Source organism: Carcharodon carcharias, chromosome 31 (genome assembly GCF_017639515.1).
Source record: "Carcharodon carcharias isolate sCarCar2 chromosome 31, sCarCar2.pri, whole genome shotgun sequence".
NCBI classification, from domain to species: Eukaryota; Metazoa; Chordata; class Chondrichthyes; order Lamniformes; family Lamnidae; genus Carcharodon; species Carcharodon carcharias.
In genome coordinates, this window is record NC_054497.1 from 87968 (window position 1) to 109319 (window position 21352).

Genomic DNA, 21352 nt, shown 5'->3' on the forward strand with positions numbered 1-21352 from the left:
AAGGGTTTATGCAATTCAGTCTTAATTTTCACCAGGTGAAGTTTTTGAACATTCCTCTGCCCACTGCAAGGTAACGTATTCCTGTTACAACTGTTCCTGTACATTAGAAATACAAGCGGTTATTGTTAACAAAGTTTTCTGAACAGAGCAGTAGACAAAAAGTAGATACTGAGCTTGATGAGAAAGCATAGTAGAAGCAATTAAGTTTCTAACGTAACTTTTGAAAGCAAAACCGTTACCTGGGCATGGGAAGTTCGGAGCAAGTTAGTATTGGAAAGTCAAGCAGGACGTTGCAGTGGTTGGATGGATTTGAAGGCCTAAAGCTAATTTGGGGAACCAGTGAAGCTTGTAGCGTGCAGGGTTGTTGGTCTTCGTGTGGCTTATAGACAGGTGCAAATTCTACACATGGAAGAAATGGAAGTTGGTTAAAAATCTAGTGAAGAGGACGAAACCTGGATACTAAACAAAAACTGTGGGAACACCCTCTGTTCCCTAGTCCTTTCCTTTTTTCCGCTCCTTCCACCCTGGTATCAGGCATGATCCAAAAACCATCTGAATGAATAGCGTGGGCACTATTTACCTACATTGCTTAAAAATTACCAGTGTATTGTAATCACTCGGTGCATTGAGGTTTACTTTAGCATTGTGTTGTGAAATGTTGATTTTCATGGTCAGGAGCGACCCAACAGCGCACGCTGCTGACCTTGAAGGAAGTTGCTCACCAAGGTCTGGCGATCTCTGTAATGTGGTTTCCCTTTCCTGGCGGTAGTTTAAATCTTGACACCAACCTAGGGCAGCTCCAGGAGTCTAGCAGCAGTGGTGTCAGCAATCAGTAGTTAATCATAGTGAAGTATTCTTACAGATCGTAAACCAGAAGGTTAAATGCACTTAACATTTCAGAACGCAAAATGGATGATTGGTTAAGATGGAAGCTGCACTGAGGACAGCCAAACTTAAAATATTTTCACATCTATTTACTTTACCATAGAAAGCCTACCGCACAGGAGGAGACTGTTTGGCCCATCATATGCGTAACGGCCTAATCCAACTTTCCGCGTTAGAATAGGATTTAAATAGAGAAATTTGACATTCCCCAAAAATAAAACTAGTTTTTCAGGCCCACCGGCATTTAGGGGTGGGTGGGAGGGCGGTGGAGCGGTCAACTCGTTGGCTAGAGGGTGGAAGTGTGGTGCAGAATAACGCTGAGAATGTGGGTCTCTATCGGCTGCTGTGCTTCGTGGGTCTGCCTCCTTGTCTTGACCGCACCTCCCCCCACCCCCCAGTGATATCGTAGCATAACTATGATGATCATAACTGGGGTGACAAGGACAATACATCGAGAAGAGTTTAGCAGTAATTGAGGTTAGTGTGCCTTAAAACCCATTTGCAATTCATTCAACAAGGAGTAACTTCAACCCTTAACAGTTTAAGGATTGAAGTTTTCGTTAATTCATTTGATTTCCTATTGATAGTAGCTCCGCTGCTGAGACAATGTAGAATCAGCCTCTAGATTTCTACGTTATTCGGGCGCATGTCATCGCTGTCGGTGCCCCCCCCCCCCCCAACAAAAAATCGGTGGATGTTACTTGCATTGCTGTGGCAAAATGCCCAGTGCATCAAAGTTCCTTCTGTGGCCTTACTCTGTTAGGAACTGCTTAGTTTTATTTGCAGTGCTTCCCTCTCCTTTGCTCCAGAAGTGTTCACGCAAGTTCTGTCGAAGGGTCATGAGGACTCGAAACGTCAACTCTTTTCTTCTCCGCCGATGCTGCCAGACCTGCTGAGTTTTTCCAGGTAATTCTGTTTTTGTTTCCAAAGGGAAGATTGCTTCCTCGCCCCATCTCGTATTTGCGCCTGTAGATTTGGCGTAAGAAAGCGCTGGAGGAAGATGTTGCATTTCACAAGTTTTGATTTTGCAGCGTTAATAAGTTCCAATAGTCTCCAAGAAGAAAGTTTGTAATGCCTTGTATTGTTTCCATCCTGGTGGTGTTCTTTAATCGAATGTTTATCACTGTTCCCCTGGCAACGTCCGATACTCTCTACGACACGTGATTAACTAATGCGCTGTCGGTTGGTGGAGCTCATGTAACGAAGGTCCTGATTGGCAACGTTGCGAAGTTTAATTACAGCCAAGTTAGACAGGCAGGAGCCACCGGTGTACTTGACTGGGAGTTGCAATGGATTCTGAATGTCCTCAGTTTCAAGGTTTGTTATTTCACGGACCTGAAGACCTAAAACGTTTTTTTTTTTCTGTTAATGATGTAAAATGAAATACTTAACCCATGTTTTATTTTCTTTTTCAGTTTCTGGTAAGGCCGCACTTGCAGGTGATAACGTTTTCATTATGCTCTCTCTCTTGCTTGGAGCACATTGGTGGGTATTTAAATTAAATCTGTAGGTTTTACAACAGGACTCCAGCAACGCCGGATATCCAAGGGTGAAAAATCCGCTAGGTTTCTAGCTTCTCAAAAGCCTTATGAAATGGCAAAAAGAGGAGGGGGAGGAGAAACAATGTAGGCTGAGGACTTTGGAAGAGGGAGAATGTGCACTAAATATAAAAGATGGACATTTGAAGCGAAAATGGAAGGGGGGGATATAGAGGGTCCTGTCCTCATCTGGAAAAAGACATGTAAAATTGTATGGCCATGAATAAGGTGGGGTGGAGGAAAGAGAAACTGCAAATATGGAGGCGCCATATGGAGGGAACTGCTGCAAAGGGTTAACATCAGAAGCTCTGGATGCGGATGTAATGATTTTAACACTCCACCCTGCTCTCTTGCCCACATGTCTGTCCTTGGCTTGCTGCATTGTTCCAGTGAAGCCCAACGCAAACTGGAGGAACAACAGCTCATCTTCCGACTAGGCACTTTACAGCCTTCCGGACTGAATATTGAATTCAACAACTTTAGGTCGTGAGCTCCCTCCCCCATCCCCACCCCCTTTCTGTTTCCCCCTTCCTTTTTTTTCCAATAAATTATAAAGATTTTCCTTTTCCCACCTATTTCCATTATTTAAAAAAAAGAAATTAAAAAAAACCGCACTAGAGCTATACCTTGAGTGCCCTACCATCCATTCTTAATTAGCACATTCGTTTAGATAATATCACCAACTTTAACTTTAACACCTATGTGTTCTATTGTACCATTGTCATTGACATCTTTTGATGATCTGCTTCTATCACTGCTTGTTTGTCCCTACAACCACAGCCCCCCCCCTCCACCTCTCTCTCTCTCTATCTTTCCGCCCCCCCCCCCCCACACACACACCTTAAACCAGCTTATATTTCAACTCTTTCTTGGACTTGAACTCAAGTTCTGTCGAAGGGTCATGAGGACTCGAAACGTCAACTCTTTTCTTCTCCACCGATGCTGCCAGACCTGCTGAGTTTTTCCAGGTAATTCTGTTTTTGTTTTGGATTTCCAGCATCCGCAGTTTTTTTGTTTTTATGATGTATCATCACCTGATTGGGTAACAGAGATCAGGTGGCAGGAGAACTTCCAACCTCCTGCAGAGATCCTAATAGGTCTATGGTAGCTGTAAATGAGAAGTAATGGTTTTAACAAACTGCAGTCTCGAGCATCTTAATTTGGGAGAATAGGCAAGCCCCAAAGAACTCAGTCTAGGTTACGAGCATATGATGAAACATGATGGCAGTGGGCAGTGCGTAAAATACCCCGGAGAATTCCAAGAAGCATCTACAAACCTGCAAGTCAAGATATTCTTAAAAGAACAAAAACAACAGATTCAAAATTCACCAAAAAGGCAGAGCATCTTGGGTGCAGCAGATGCCAGCTAAGAGACAGATCCAGAGTCTGGATAGCAGTGAGCACAGACCAGAATCAACAACCAACACCAGTGAAGCAGAAACTATTCCAGGGTTTGGTACAAGCGTGGATTCCACACTGCCACTCCTAGAACCAGAGTACTAGAGAAAGAGGTTTTCCAGATATAGAGCTGCTTCTGGTTTACACAAGAAAAAGAATCAGGTCAACACATTACCCTATGCAGTTGGAACTATTGCTGACAACATAATAGTGAGACATGGGGCTTCGATGAAACTTCAGCTCCTTACGAAGAAGTCCTGCAAGCATTTTATTCATATTTTAGTTATCACAAACATTTAATTATAGGGCAAAATTTAACAAGCGAAAGCAAAGACCAAGTACATAAGTGCATGGATTCGTTCATCAACAATCTATATAGGCTGGCAGAGAATTACAACTATGGAATATTGAGGGATGATTTGATTCATGATTGAATAGCAGCTGCATTAGAGTGCTTCAGTTGGAGTTTGGTGAGAGAGGGACTTTTAAGGGTTCATTTCTATCTAAAGTCTAATCTCATTTAGCAACTAAATAAAAGTTGCTCTTTGAGTTGGGAGAAGGTGAGTTTTAGTCCAGCTTTAAAATAGGGGTTATACAGTCTCTGCTTGCAGCTGCAGCTAGTAAATGAGTTAACTGGCTTAAACAGGTTTTCAGAAGCCAGATTCAGACAGCATAAAAGCAAGCCATTTACAGTGCTGCTTTGGGCTGCATTAGCGTGCTTCAGTTGGAATTTGGTGAGAAAGGGCATTTGGTGAATAGGGAAGGTGGTGATCCTTTCATTTTCTACTTTCCTCAGTAAGAAGAGCTGCAGCCTTGGTAATTAGGACCTGGTAAGCATTTCTTCTGTGCTTAATATTCTCTAATCCAGAGGAAGTAAAAGCAAAGGGAGTAATTTAAGGGTAAGTCATGGCAGGGCAGCTCAGCCAAGTGGAATGCTCCTCCTGTGCGATGTGGGAAGTCAAGGACACTTCAGTGTCCAGGACGATCGTGTGCAGGAAGTGTCTCCAGCTGCAGCTTTTCAAGATCCAAGTTTCGGAGCAGGAGCTGTGCCTGGAGTAGCTTTGGAGCATCAGCAACAATACAACACATATAGTGAGGTGGTCACACCGCAGGTAAAGAGTGCACAGGCAGAAAAAGAATAGATGACCACCAGACAGAGTAAAAGCACTAGGCAGGTAGTGCAGGAGACCCCTGGGCCCAACTCTCTCTCCAACAGATTTTCTGTTTAGATACTGCTGGGGGAAATGGTTTCTCAGGGGAATGCAGCAAGAGCCAAGTCCATGGCATCACAGAGTGGGGGGGAGGAAGAGAAAAGAGTGAGAGCAATAATGATAGGCGATTCTATCATAAGGGGAACAGATGGACTTTCCTGTGGCACAAGATGGTATGTTGCCTCCTTGGTGCCAGGGTCAAGGATGTCACTGAGTGGCTGCAGGATATTCTGAAGGGGGAGGGTGAACAGCCAGAGGTTATGGTCCATATCGCTGCCAACGACATAGGTTAAAAAGAGGAACGAGGTCCTAAAAGCAGAATGCAGGGAACTAGCAAATAAATTATAAAACAGTACCTCAAAGGTAGTAATCTCAGGATTACTCCCAGTACCACGTACTAGTGAGATCAGGAATAGGAGAATAGACCAGATGAATGCGTGGCTGGAGAGATGGTGTAGGAGGGAGGGATTTGAATTCCTGAGGCATTGGGACCAATTCTGGGGAAGATGAGACTTGTACAAGCTGGACGGGTTGCACCCCAGCAGGACCGGGACCAATATCCTTGCAGGGGTATTCGATAGTTCTGTGGGAGGGTTTAAACTAGATTGGCAGGGGGTTGGGAACCTGAGCAGGGAGACACAAGACAGGGAAACAAAGATAGAAATGAAAGACAGAAAATTAGAAAACAAAAGTAGAAGGCAGAGGAAACCACGGCTAGCAGCACGTAGTACAAAAAAAGTAAAAATGTTAAAAAGACAAGTCTAATGGCACTGTATCTGAATGCATTGAGCAATTGCAGTAAGGTGGACGAATATACAGCGCAAATAGATGCAAATGGGTACGATATGATTGCAATTACAGACACATGGCTGCAGGGTGACCGAGGCTAGGAACTGAATATCCAAGGGTACTCAATATTTAGGACAGACAGGCAGAAAGGGAAAAGAGGCGATGTGGCGTTGTTAATTTTGGATAAAAGCAGTGTGAAAGCGAGAGAGGATATTGGCTCAGAAAATCTGGATTTAGAATCAGTCTGGGAGGAGCTAAGAAACAACAGAGGGTGGGAAACAGTGGGAGTTGTCTATAGGCTTCCAAACAGGAGTGATAAGGTAGGGGATGGCATTAAGCAGGAAATTAGAGATGCATGTAGCAAGGGTGCGACAATAATCATGGGTGACTTTAATCTACATATAGACTGGGCAAACCAAATTAGCAATAATACTGTGGTGAATGAATTTCTGGAATGTGTATGAAATGGGTTTTTAGACCAGTATGTCAAAGAACCAACTAGGGAACAGGCTCTCCTAAATTTGATATTGTACAATGAGAAGGGTTTAATTAATAATCTTGTTGTGTGGGGTCCTTTAGGGAACAGTGACCATAACATGATAGTATTCTTCATTAGGATGGAAAGTGAAGTAGCCTGATCTGAAACTAGGGTCCAAATCTAAACAAAGGAAATTAGGAAAGTATGAGGCATGAGTTTGCTAAGTTAGATTGGGGAACTTATTTAAAAGGCATATGATGGTGGATAGACAATGACTAATATTTGAGGAACGTATGTATGCATTGCAACAGCTATATATTCCTTTCTGGCGCAAAAACACAACAGAAAAATTGGCACAACCATGGCTAACTGAAGAAATTAAGGATAGTGTTAGATCCAAAGAGGAGTCATGTAAAGTTTCTAGGAAAAGTAGCAAGCCTTAGGATTGGGAGCAGTTTAGAATTCAGCAAAGGTGGGCAAAGAGATTGATCAAGAGGGGAAAAATTGAGTATGAGAACAAACTTGGAAGTGCTATAACAGCGGATTGTAAAAGCCTCTAAGTATTTAAAAAGAAAAATATCAGTGAAGACAAATGTAGGTCCCTTACAGTCTGAAACAAGAGAATTTATGATAGAAAACAAGGAAATTAAACAACTACTTTAGTTCTGTCTTCATGAAGGAAGACACAAATAACTTCCCAGAAATACTAGGGAACCGAAGGTCTAGTGAGAAGGAGGAATTGAAGGAAACCACTATTACTAAAACAATAGTGCTGGAGAAATTAATGGAACTGAGCCAATAAATCCCCAGAGCCCAACAATCTACATTCCAGGCTACTAAAGAAGGTGCCATGGAAATAATAGGTATCATCTTCCAAAACTCTGTGGATTCTGGGACTGTCCCGGCAGACAGTTTGGAGGGTGACAGATGTAACCTCACTGTTTAAAAAGGAAGGAGGGAGAAAACAGCGAATTACAGACCAGTTAGCTTAACCTCGGCAGTAAGGAAAATAGCAACGGGATTAGACAGAGTCAGCATGGATTTATGAAAGGGAAATCATGTTTGACAAACCTGCTGGAGTTCTTTGAGGATGTAACTAGCAGAATAGATAAGGGAGAACCAGTGGATATGATGTATTTGGATTTTCAGAAAGCTTTTGATAAAGTCCCACATAAGAGGTTTGTGTGAAAAATTAAACCACTTGAGATTGGGAGTAATATATTGGCATGGATTGAGAATTGGCTAGCAGACAGAGAAAATTAAGAGTAAGTGGGTCTTCTTCGGAGTGGCAGGTGGTGACTAGTGGGGCATTGCAGGGATCAGTGCTTGGGCCCCAGCTATTCACAATGTATATCAATGATTTGGATGAGGGAAACAAATGTAATATTTCCAAGTTTGCTGATGACATAAAACTTGGTGGGAATATGAGTGATGAGGAGGGTGCTAGGAGGCTTCAAGGTGATTTAGACAAGTTGAGTGAGTGGGAAAATACATAGCAGATGCAGTATAACGTGGGTTAGTGTGAAGTTATCCATTTTGGTAGGAAAAACAGAATAGCAGAGTATTATTTAAATGGTGATAGATTGGGAAATGTTGATGTACAAAGGGACCTGGGTGCTCTTGTACATAAATCACTGAAAGCAAGCATGCAGGTACAGCAAGCAGTTAAGGCAAATGGTATGTTGGCCTTCACTGTGAGAGAACTTGAGTACAGGAGCAAGGATGTCTTACTATAGTTGTACAGAGCCTTGGTGATACCACACCTGGAGTATTGTGTACAGTTTTGGTCTCCTTGCCTAAGAAAGGATATATTTGCCATAGAGGGAGTGCAGCAAAGGTTCACCAGACTGATTCCTGGGATGGCAGCATTATTGCATGAGGAGAGATTGGGCTGACTAGGCCTGTATTCACTGGAGTTTAGCAGAATGAGAGTAGATCTCATTGTCCTCCGCTGTCAGAATTTTCAATGTTTCAGACTGAATGCAGGGATGATGTTTCCTCTGGCTGGGGGTGTCTAGAATAAGGGGTCGCAGTCTCAGGATATGGGATTGAGCAGTTAGGACTGAGATGAGGAGAAACTTCTTCACACAAAGGGTGGTGAACCTTTGGAATTCTTTACCACAGAAGGCTGTGGAGGCCAAGTCACTGAAGAAAGAAACAGATAGATTTTTGGTCTCTAAAAGCATCAAATGGTATGAGGAGAGCGCAGGAGTACGACAGTGAGATAGAGGATCAGCCATGATCATATTGATTGGCAGAATAGGCTTGAAGGACCGAATGACCTACTCCTATTTTCTATGTTCCTATGTTTGGCAACTTAGATGAAGCTCTATCAGATCTGTCAGAGAAAACAAATTAAGAGCCTTTGTTTGAGGCGAAGGCAAGGTCCCATGGAAAAGAATGAGTGAGGCCGTTCAGTATTTAGGCCATAGGAAGGAAAGCACACCAAAGCAGAAAGCTGCAAAAGTTGGGACAAGTTTGCCAACCACCATCTTGGAATGCTCTCATTGTGGTATGAAAACCCGCATAAGCGTGAAGAATGCGCCCCCTGCTGGGCAGAGTGCCACAATTGTGGAAAAATAGGACATTTTAAAACCATCTGCTGATTTTTGAAGCACTGGCAACCTGCAAAAAGGGAAAGAAAAAACATTAAAACCAAACCATACACAAAAGAAAGAACCACACAGGAAGGAAATAACTCCCAGGGGAAGTAAATGGAATGAAAAATAAATATTGGAGCATTAAACTTGAAGTGGATGGGCACCTTGCGGAATTTAAAATTAGACACGAGGCAGGAGTTTCTGTCTTATCCAACACAGTAAAATGGCTCAAGCATATTGCACTGCAACCATCATAAATCGAGTTACAGGTTCACTCACAAAGACAGAGAAAAGATATGTTAGAATTGAGAAGGAGGTATTGGCTGTAACATGGGCTTATGAGAAACCCTCTGATGACGTGATGGGGTAGCAGTTTAAAATAGAAACAGACCATAAGCCACTATTTACTCTTCTGAACATAACGGAGATTGAAAAGACGTGGCCTAGAATCCAACAGTGCAGATTAAGTTTAATGAGATATGGCTCCATAACAGAGTATGTTCAAGGGAAGTACCAGATGACAGCAGATACACTATCAAAGAATAGCAGCTGAAGGAACCAGTAGGGGATTTGCATTTCATCGAGGAGGTGGAAGTGTATACATCTCTCATTACTCAACACCTATCGGCTACTGCAAAGAAGTTGCAGGAGATAAAGTGAGTGCAGCAACAAGATGACAAAAGCATCCACATAAGTAAATACTGACTGGAAGGAAGGATGGTCAGACTACTCCCCTAACAATCCAATACTACAGCAGTACTTCAAACAGAGAAAGCACCTCAAAATCATTGATCTCCTAGTTTTTAATGACAAAATAATCATCTCAAGAGCACTTCGGCTTGTTATTCTTCAAAGAATTCACAAAGGTCACTTAGGGATAGCAAAATGCCGAGCTAGAGCGCAGCAATCAGTCTGGTGGCCAGGCATTATTCGCTCCATGGAAGAAACAAACTCTAATTGTCTTATGTGTGCGATGAATGGCCAAGGGCATAAAAACCACTATTGCCTTCTACTTTTCCATCAAAGCCATGGGAGCGCCCACAGGAATGGATTTAGTTGATTTTAAAAGCAAGATGTTCCTTATTGTCATTGTACTGAAGGTGGTTTGAAGTGAACAGTTTGCGCAGCTTCACGACAGAAGCAGTCATTCCACTATTGGAGAGAATTTATTGCAACACATGGCATTCTGGACATTGCAGACCATTGTCTGACATCACAGCTTGCGAATGAATTATTCCAAAATGTTGTGAAGGATTATGGATTCATTCATACAATCGCTTCACTCATTATCCTCAAGCAAACGGAGAAGCTGGGAGAGGTTCGGAACCATCAAAGACTTGATGAAGAGCAAAGATCTTAGTTTGGCTCTTCTGTGTTACCAAACCTCACTGCTCCAGAAATGGTTTCTGACCATCAGAGTTGTTAATAGGAAGGTGTTGGACAACACAACTTCCAGCTCTGCAACAGAAACTAAAACCTAATATCCACCTCAAATGACCACGAGAGGGTTAAACAGCATGAGGAGGAACAGAGAAACAAACAGGTTCATAACTTAAACTTCAGACACAGAGCATGAGTCTTATCAGTGCTGCAGCCAGGGAGAGAGTGTGGGTATGAGTCCAACAGAACAAAACCACAATAATCGAAAGGACTTCAGAACCGCGGTCATACAGGATTGAGACAGACCTCAGACCCTTGGAAAGAAAGCCAATAAAATTTGGGCTTATTACTCAGATCCTGACTGAGATAAAGAAGAAGAAACAAGATAAATCTCTACAGCCACCCAGGAGAAGGCCACTCACCGACACAAGGGAGAGTGCAGAATGTCCTCGACCGCAAAGATCAGAATAAGATCAGGGAGATTAGTCAAGGCACACCAGAGACAAATCCGGTGACGTCTGTGACTTTGTGGGGAGGTGTAGGAGGATGTATATAATTGGGATAAGTACTTGAGGGGAGGTATGAAATGAAGGGTTAGCATCAGAAGCACACGATGCTGATGTAATGACAAAGTAACATGATTGAGTAACAGAAATCTGGGGGAAGGAGAAGTTCTAACCTTGTGCAGCAGTCCTAATACGTATATAGAAGCTGTAAATAAAGAGTAGTGTGTTTAACAAACTAGTCTTGAGCAGCTGACTTTGGGAGAATAGATAAGCCCCCAAGACCCCCACCTAGACCGTGAGTATATGAACCAGCTACTTAACGTTTCACCTCCCTGTAAACAAATCCAGCCTTGGCTCGTCATATGCAAAATCTGCTTTAAACAGGAGCAGAAATCAGAAAAGATCCTGCACTCCGCTGGCACTGCCACCAGTAAAAGGGTGAAAATAATGCCCTTTTATATTAGGCATGAACTTAATGGTGGAGCAGGCTCGAGGGGCCATGTAGCCTACTCTCCTATTTCTTATGTTCTTGACTTTCCAATTGTGCTCATTCTTAATTATATCTAGCTATTGCAAAAAGTGGAGAACTTTATCACCGTCTGGATGGGGCAGAAATGTAGAGTAAAAGGTGGAACCTGATGGATATTGGGTATGCTTTGTGAGGGTTTGCCTGAATGTCTGTGAATTGCGATGGTAATCGTCTTGTGGCAGCAGAGCCTCTCATTTTAAGCATTGCCTTCACTGGGGCGCAGTTATTAAAGTTATTAAGCAGTTATTAAAGTTATTAAGCATTGCCTTCACTGGGGCGCAGTTATTAAAGTTACGGAGTGCTCAAGAAGGCTCTACAAATACTAACTTTCAGAGTTCCTTTTTCTAAAAAAAAAAAATGCTTGTTCTCTAGATTTGCTGCTAAACCCTGGAAGCTCTATGCATGACGGAGGCCAGAGGTACCCTGGTCGGTCTCTCTTCGGCACGACGTTGGATAGCAAAGGTTACTACAAAGGTAAAGTACATAAACTGTAATGTTTCAGGGTTGGATTTGGAAGACTGCTGCGCTATTAACTATTATCCTTGTAAAATTTAAAGCAAGAGCGATCATGTTGGATTACCATTGTATTAGACCGTTTGAATGGCTTCCATCCTCCTCCAGCACCAAATATGTTTTCTCACACTCGCATCCACTTTCTCTGATGCCCACATAAATACTGTGGCTACAAGAGCAGGTCAGAAGCTTGGGATTCTGTGGAGAGTAACTCACCTCCTGACTCCCCAAAGCCTGTCCACTAGTTGCAAGGCACAAGTCAGGAGTGTGATGGAATACTCTCCAACAACACTTGAGAAGCTCAACACCATCCAAAGCAGCCCACTTGATCAGCATTCAGTGTCTCCACCACTGCTGCACTGTGGCAGGACTGTAGCAACTTGTCAAGGCTCCTTCAACAGTATTTCCCAAACCCACAACCTCTACCACCTAGAAGGACAAGGGTAGCAGACGCATGGCAACGCTACCAACTGAAAGTTCCCCTCCAAGCCACACACTATTCTGACTTGGAAATATATCGCCGTTCCTTCTTCATCATCACTGGATCGTACTCTGGAACCCGCCCCCCCACTAACAGCACTGTGGGTGTATCTTCACTGCGTGGACTGCAGTGGTTCAAGAAAGTGGCTCACCTCAACTTTCTCGAGGTCAGTTGGGGATGGACAATAAATGCTGTCCTTGCCACTAATGCCTACACCCTTGCTAGGCCATTTCAGAGGGCAGTTAAGAGTCAGCACATTGCCGTGGGTCTGGAGTCACATGTAGGCCAGACCAGGTAAGGATGGCAGATTTCCTTCTCTAAAGGACATTAATGAACCAGTTGGGTTTTTGTGACAATCGATTATCTGCTTATTCCTTTTGTTTTCTGCTTATGGAATGCTGCGTGCACAAATTGGCTATATAACCAGATTAACTGCATTTTGACAGTAATTATTTAGTTGTAGGCATTGGAACACCGAGGATATGAACCTCCCATCTAATCTATCCATACCTGAGAGTACAAAAAGCATGAGCAATCATGAATCCTGTTTATCGTGAGTCAGGATCATTGACTACAAGTAATTCTATTGCTAGACTCCTCTTTTGACCTTATGATGCGTGGGAGAAGGCGGGATGGAGGGTTTAACAATGAATAAACAGTGAATTTTTCCCCAATCCAGTGTGTACACCCCTGTTGTCATTTTTACAATGACATGCTCTGTGTTGTGGTGGCGGGATGCTGCATTAACATACATAAACCAGGCTCCCACTTTCACCATGGAGGCCTAATTTTAAATAAACTAATGCCAGATGGGTTTCCCAATGCTTGGGGGAAAAGTAGCAGTGGAAGGGAGTGGGGAACTGCTGGCACCACAACTCAAAGTAAGTGCTCTTTGCAGCACAGCTTGTGGGCCAAGAGGAGCTCTCCTCCCTTGGCCCCTGAAGGAAACCTTTGGTCACACCACTCTCCACATCTCCCCCCACCCCACTCCCCTGTCAATTGTGGCCTCTCTCTTGTAGGTGCCATGATTGATAGAATGGGACCACAGTTTCTGGGGGTGGACCACAAACTTACACCCTCTTGCTGCTGGTTTTACCACCTGACAGCCTTCCATTTTAGAAGACTGAAGAAAATGATGACAGTGAGGTTTTGCTGTTAAATCTGGCAGGTTTCTCCGTGCCCTCGGCCTCATTTGGTTTCTCCATGAAACTGCTGCACCCTCCTGCACCATCCTGGCATTCCTGTAGCTTTCAGGTCCTTTGTTTCTGTCAGTCACTCCAGCATAAGTTTATAACAGTACGGCATTTGAATCCTGTTGAAGGTTAGCTGATTTCCCCCAGTAGCAGTGATTAGGAAAGACCACAGTCTGTGCTGACGTAGCCAGTCTCCATCCACCAGGGGTAGGAAGGGCTGGAGGCTGACCTCAGGAGGTGGGATATTGGCCGCTCATGGACACCAGCTGGGAAATGCACACATGGATGTCGAGTGAGGATTAGCTTTGCGCTCTGGTGCCTCTCTCCAATTGTTAAAGAGCCTAGTAACATTTGCTGCTTGGGTCCAAATATGAAGGAATTACAAAAGCAAAATACTGCAGATGCTGAAAACCTGAAACAAAATGCTGGAAAAACTCAGTAGTTCTTGCCACACCTAGAGGGAGAGAAACAGAGTTAATGTTTCATGTCTGTATTGAAGGGTGATACAGACTCCAAATGTTAACTCTGTTTCTCTCTCCACAGGTGCTGCTGGACCTGCTGAGTTGTTCCAGCATTTTCTGTTTTTGTAGTGAAGTAAGGACATGCTGTCAGTTTTTATTTTGCTTTCCTTCCTATAAGGCAAACACTCAGCATTTCCCTGTGGTGAATAACTTGAGGTTGAGGGTTCTGTTTCCTGCCATACCCTGTCCAAATGCAGGATTCTACCACTAGGTGTGCAAAGTGGTTTTGACTGGTCATACTCTGTATATGGGGTAAGAACCTCACAACTAGCTGACAGAGCAAATCAGTCCGTCAATAATTCTGAGTAAATGCAATCTCACTTTCCACTTCCAAAAGGAAAAATTGCATAGCCCAGTGTTCCACCCAGTTCCTAACTTATTACCCTGTTGTTATTACTGTTATTACCCTGTTGTTATTACTGTTATTACCCTGTTGTTATTACTGTTATTACCCTGTTGTTATTACTGTTATTACCCTATTATTACTCTAGTGTCTGCCATGGCTCAGTGGGTAGCACTCTTGTCTCTGAGTCACAAGGTTCCGGGTTCAAGTCCTGATCCAGGGCTTGAATGCAAATCAAAAGCTGACACTCCAGTGCAGTGCTGCAGTAACATTGCCCTGCTGGAGGCGCTGTCTTTCAGATTAGATGTTAAACCGAACCCCATCTGTCTACTTGGGTTTTTCATAATTCTTTCAAGGGATGTGGGTGTCGTTGGCAAGGCCAGCATTTGTTGCATTACGGAGGACGGTTAAGAGTCAAGCCCATTGCTGTCACATGTAGGCCAGACCAGGTGAGGATGGCAGATTTCCTTCCCTAAAGGGCATTAGTGAACCAGATGGGTTTTTACAACAATCGATGATAGTTTCATGGTCACCACTACTAAGGCAAGATTCCAATTCCAGATTTTAAAAATTGGCTGAGTTTAAATTTCACCAGCTGCCATCGTCCCAAAGTGGATGTAAAAAATCCCATGCCGCTATCCAAAAGAAGAGCAGGGTGAGTTATTCCCAGTATCCCAGCCAATATTTATCCCTATATTAACATCACAAAAAAAGCAGATTATCTGGTCATTATCAAAGTGCTGTTTGTGGGATCTTGTTGACTGCAAATTAGCTGCAACATTTCCTACTTTACATCAGTGACATCAATTCAAATGGTGTTGCCTGAGAAGGGCTTTGAGACGTCTGGAAAAACTCAGCAGGCCTGACAGCATCTGCGGAGAGGAATATAGTTAACGTTGTGAGTCCCCTTTGTTCTTTTGTCTATGTCATCTTTGGCAATCTCTTCTTTGCCTCCACCTATCATTGGCCCTCTATCCAGCTCTACCTGTCCCACGCCCCTCAACCAGCTTATATTTCAGCTCATTTCTATTTTTCCTTAGTTCTGTTGAAGAGCCATACGGACTCGAAACGTTAACTGTATTCCTCTCTGCAGATGCTGTCGGACCTGCTGAGTTTTTCCAGCTATTTTTGTTTTTGTTTCAGATTTCCAGCATCCGCAGTATTTTGCTTTTATCTTTGAGATGTCTGGCTGTGGTCAAAGATGCTATATAAATATAGGCCTTTCTATCTTTTTTTTCTGTTTTATTTACAGGATTATCAGAAGAAGAACAAACTTTTCCTGTGCTGAGTGATGCCCGGCCAAGTCACCAACCAGTGTCTCAGTTGGAAAAGCACAGGGGCAGCCTTTGTAAGACTGAATCGGGAAGCATTCTTAAACCAGGACTTGATTCCTTGAGAATGATGAGCCCAAAATCAGGAAATACCAAGATGGCAATTGGCACCAAATATGACGCCAAGGATTGCAAGCCTGAACTAAAGGAGTCCCTCAAAAGAGTGCCCCTTAGCCGTGATGGAATAAGAACTGAGGTGCAAACCGATGGTGACATGTCCCCTGTACCTAGCACCCCACGAACAATAACTGAAAGTGTACAGTCACCATGTGAGACGCCCAGTCGAGAAGAGGACAATGTAATTCCCAAAAATATTAAACATAAATTTGGGAGCCATGTTGTGGATGAGTTACTAACGGATGACGAGGTTAGTGTGGAAAGAATATGTGTGGAGTTGGTTTGTACTCATTACTCAGTGAGTGATGGGGACAGTAACATAGTGGTAATGTTACTGGACTAGTAATCCAGAGGCCTTAATTAATGCTTCAGAAACATGAGTTCATATCCCACCATGGCAGCTGGGGGAATTAAAATTCAACCAATTAGTGAATCTGGATCTTCAGTTTCAGTTATGGTGACCATAAAATGACCAGATTGTCATTTAAACAAAAAACACAATCTGGTTCAGTTTAGGGGAGGAAATCTGCCATCCTTGCCCAGAATGGCCTACGTGTGACTTCTAACCCACAACGCTCTGACTTTTATCTGACCTCTGAAATGGCCTAGCAAGCACTGAGTTGTATCAAACCGCTACAGAAAAGTCAAATGGACGGTGTGGCTCAAGGAAGTGACTCATCACCATCTTTTTATGTGAACTTAGGGATGGCCAATAAATGCTGCCCTTGCCAGTTACACTCATTCCAATAAGGAAAAGTAAACCCAATTGTCCAACATTTTAAAACTCTTTATTTCTCCATTTCCTTTATTTCACTTGTCTCCAAGCTTAACTCCCTTCTTTCACTCTGAGAAGTTGCCTATGAACGAAAGTATTGCATTAGTATTCTGAGATTCCAAAGCTAATTGAGCTACGTAGTTTAATACTGGAGGTTTCACATGTATTCTGCAGCATCCTGTCCCCATACTGAATGGAAAACCATTATTTTCTATGTAGCATTTGAACCCATTTGGCTACACATTGTCCCAGTAATTCTTCAGTTACTAACTGATTTATGAAGCACCTTTCTTTTTGGAAGTAATGAGTTATCATAATGGGAATCGGTTCTATTTATTCTGCATTAGAACCTTCCTGCCCGCCATCCCCAAAATTTCTAATCTCCATCAGGCTTGTTTTATTGTTTTTAAATCAGCCATGACTCAGTGAGCAATGCTCTTGCCTTGGAGCAAGAAGGTGGAGGCTTTAAGTTGCACTTCACAGACATGAGCGCACCATCCAAACAGGCACTCCTAGTGCAGTACCAAGGGAGTGTTTGAAAGTAGGGAGATTATGCTTCAGTTGTACAGGGCATTAGTGAGACCACATTTCAAATACTGTGTACAATATTGGCCACCTTATTTAAGGAAGGATGTAAAAGTGTTGGAAGCAATTCAGAGAAGGTTTACCAGACTAATACCTGGAATGGGTGGGTTGCCTTATGAGGACAGGTTGGACAGACTAGGCTTGTATCCGTGGAGCTTAGAAGAATAAAAGGTAACTTGATTGAACAATATAACATCCTGAGAGGTCTTGGCAGGGTGGATATGGAGCGGATGTTTCCTCTTGTGGAAGAATCTAGAACTAGGGTGTCACTGTTTTAAAAATAAAGGGTCGCCCATTTAAAGCAGAGATGAGGCGAATTTTTTTCACTCAGAGGGTCGTGAGTCTTTGGAACTCTTCCTGAAAAGCTGGTGGAAGCATAGTCTTTGAATATTTTTAAGGCAGAGATGGATAGATTCTTGGTAAGCAAAAGGGTGATAGGTTATCGGCGGTAGGTGGGATGCAGATTTCAGGTTACCATCAGATCAGCCTTGATCTTATAAAATGGTGGAGCAGGCTCGAGGGGCTGAATGGCCTACTCCTACTCCTTGTTCCTATGTTCGTATGACACTGTTAAAAGATGAGCATTATCATTATTTATCTCTGCACCAACAGATCATCTAGTAATTATCACATTGTTTTTGGAATCTTGCTGTGCACTAATTGGTTGCTATGTTTCTTACATTACAGCAGAGACTATTTTTTTCTTTCCTTTTCCCTTCCTCCTGTCCCCCTTTCTCCTTCTCCCACCCCTTTTTTGTCTTTCCATTAAGTACCTATGTTTTAGGGCAGTGTTTTGTGAAACTGCATAGTAATTGTGATATTCATACACGTTTTAAGGCTTTTGCTGATCTTGAAGCACTGAGAGTAATTGCGGGGAATAAAAAGTTCCAAAAGCACATTCTTTACAAAAAGACCAGCCAATAACTGTGAGCCTCGACTCAGTAATTATTTAGAATATATATTAATGACTTGGATGAGGTAAGTGAATGTATTTTTGCCAATTTTGCGGATGACACAAAAATAAGTGGGAAGGCAGTTGGTGAGGAAGACACAAAGCGTCTAGAGAGGGATATAGACAGGTTAGGTGAGCGGACAAAAAATGTAGCAGATGGAATATAATGTGGGAAAGTGTGAGGTTATGCACTTTTGCAAGAGGATTAGAGGATCTGAATATTATTTAAATGGAGAACGACTGCAGAAAGCTGCAGCACATAGGGATTTGGGGGTCCTCATGCATGAAACACAAAAAGCTAACATACAAGTTCAACAGGTAATGGGAAGGCAAATGGAATGTTGGCCTTTATTTCAAAGGGAATGGAGTATAAAAATAGGGAAGTCTTGCTAAAATTATACAAGGCACTCATTAGACCACATCTAGAATACTGATAGTTATTGTTCCCTTCTCTAAGGAAAGATATGCTGGCATTGGAGACAGTCCAGAGAAGGTTCACTTGGTTGATCCCAGGGATGGAGGGATTTTCTTATGAGTCAGTTGGGCCTATACTCATTGGAGTCTAGAAGAATGAGAGTTGGCTTTATTGAAACATATAAGATTCTTAGGGGGCTTGACAGGTTAGATGCTGAGAGGTTGTTTCCCCTTGTGGGAGAGTCCAGGACCAGAAGGCATAATCTCAGAGATGAGGAAGAATTTCTTCTCTGAGGGTAGTCAATCTGTGGAATTCTTTACCGCAGAGGGCTGTAGAAGCTGGGTCATTAAGTATATTCAAGGCTGAGATAGACAGACAGATTTTTAATCAGTAAGGGATCAGTTGAGGATGCTTGGATCAGCCATGATCTCATTGAATGGCAGAGCAGACTCGATGGGCTGAATGGCCTACCTCAGCTCATACGTCTTATTCCCTGATTTGGAATATCAGTAAATTGCATTGCTGCAGGTCTGGACTTGAGTTGAGCTGGTGTCGGTGAGCACCCATCTCCCACAGGAGAAAGTAGACAGTAAATGAGGTGCGGATTTGATCAATGGTGATGGTGCCTGTGAAGAAATAGCCTCAAATATTCAGTGGTTTAACATGTGAAGATTGGTCACTTTACTGGAGATAGCTGATATGCCTGAGCTGTTTCCCAACGGATTCTGCTCCACCACACCAAGAGAAAGCGGGAAAAAGGATGTTATTTGATTTATCTGTTCATATAGCCATCTTGGAGACTTTCTTGCTTTTCTGAAGGTTAGTGAGTTCTTGAAACAGAAGAAGAAATCATCAAAGAGCTCGGATTTGGAGGATTCCCCGGTACAGCCACAGGAGAAGATCACTGATCATATAAATTGGTATGAAAGAATCGGCTATCCTCTCCGATGTAACATCTTTCCAGGTACTGCCAATTCACCGATTCCTGCTACAAGTCTGATGTAAAATATTCACTTAAAGCATTCACTTTGTTATTGCCGAAACATTTAATTCAGTTAGAGAGAAGGTGAAATGAGCAAGTTCCTACATAACAAAAACAGAAAATGCTGGAAAAACTCAGCAGGTCTGGCAGCATCTGTGGAGAGAGAACCAGAGTTAACATTTTGAGTCCATATGACAGTTCTTCAGAGCGTACAGAATCAAAACATAAACTGTTTCTCTCTCCACCGATGCTGCCAGACCTGCTGAGTTTTTCCAGCATTTTCTGTTTTTGTTTCAGATTTCCAGCATCCACAGTATTTTATCTAAGTTCCTACATAAAATATTTCATAGTTTGTAAAGCACTTTGAAGCTCATGAGGTTGTGAAACGTGCTATGTAAATGTAAGTTCTTTTTTTATAACCATTCCCTGATTATTCAACAGGTTTATTGATTACAATTTGTATTTAGATAGAGCGCTTTGAAAATGGTCAACATTTCAAGGTGCTTCACTGAGAGAATGGAAGGATGACTAGAAAGTTTGTTATTATTTGATCTTGGGATGTGGGCATTGCTGGCAAGGCCAACATTTGTTGCCCATCCCTAACTGCCCTTAAGGTGGTAGTGAGCTGTCTTCTTGAACTGTTGCAGTCCATGTGGTGTAGGTACACCCACAATGCTGTTAGGCAGGGAGTTCCAGGATTTTGACCCAGGGACGGTGATATATTTCCAAGTCAGGATGGTATGTGGCTTGGAGGGGAACCTGCAGTTGGTGGTGTTCCCATGTGCCTGCTGCCCTTGTCCTTCTAGGCCAGTTATCTTCACTATTTTTCAAGCAAGGGTCACTTTGGCAAAAAACCTGCAGTGTGAGACACACATCAACTACTAAATTATCATTGCATACTACTCAGATAACTCACTTGGGCCAAAAAAGTACATGACACCAACGGTTGAATATTCTGCTAGTTCTATGGCGGTTGCTATGGTAATATAACTGTCTCTGTACAGCACACATAGAGATACTCATTTGCACACATTGTACCATGTGGTCAATGTGACTTGTAAATAAGGCTGACTTTTGATAGAAAAACAAACGGTGCTGGAAAAACTGAGCAGGTCTGACAGCATCTGTGGAGAGAAAGACAGAGTTAATGTTTCAAGTCCATATGACTTCTTAAGATCTGAATAAGAGTCATAAGGACTCGAAATGTTAACTCTGTCTTTCTCTCCACTGATGCTGTCAGACCTGCTCAGTTTTTCCAGCATTTTTTGTTTTTGATTCAGATTTTCAGCATCTGCAGTATTTTGATAGGCACGGTATCCATTTTTTGATAAAATAAAATAAATAGGAATTTATTGCTGGGATGGGCTCCAGCTCTCCATGACCCCCTGAGGATAAAGCTGTTACTGAAAATGGATAGATGAAGTTGGGGAGCCACACTTAATGTCAATGGGAGCCGCCGCTGGCTCGAGGGCCTTGCAGTGAACAATACTGTTCTAGGCAGTAGAATTTGCGGGTTTGGAAGGTGTTGTTGAAGGAGCCTTGCTGAGTTGCTGCAGAGCATCTAGTAGATGGCACACACTGCAGCCACTGTGCCAATGATGGGAATGTCAATTTTTAAGTTAGTGGATGGGGTGCCAATCAGGCAGGCTGCTTGTGAAGAGGCTGCTGAAGATTGGGAGCGAGCTAGCAGGCCAGAAAGATTTCTGGAAGGAGTCCCAGGGCAGACTGAAGGTCACTTGTAGGCCAGAAGGAAGTGGGGAGAAGGAGGCAAAGCCTCGGAGTACTGCAAGGCCTGGCCGCGGATATAAGAGCTAAGGCAAGGTGCGGCTA

At 42.9% G+C, this 21352-nt stretch overlaps 1 protein-coding gene across 1 annotated transcript in view; it reads left to right on the forward strand.

Annotated features, from left to right (window-relative positions):
• The first annotated feature begins 1597 nt into the window (after window positions 1-1597).
• LOC121271479 overlaps window positions 1598-21352 on the forward strand; it is a 36779-nt gene continuing 17024 nt past the window's right edge. The window contains exons 1-5 of the mRNA XM_041177460.1: window positions 1598-2202; window positions 2301-2306; window positions 11687-11788; window positions 15618-16063; window positions 19360-19504. Coding sequence (XP_041033394.1) covers window positions 2175-2202; window positions 2301-2306; window positions 11687-11788; window positions 15618-16063; window positions 19360-19504 — 727 coding nt within the window. The 5' untranslated portion in view covers window positions 1598-2174. The remainder of the gene's footprint in view (window positions 2203-2300; window positions 2307-11686; window positions 11789-15617; window positions 16064-19359; window positions 19505-21352) is intronic.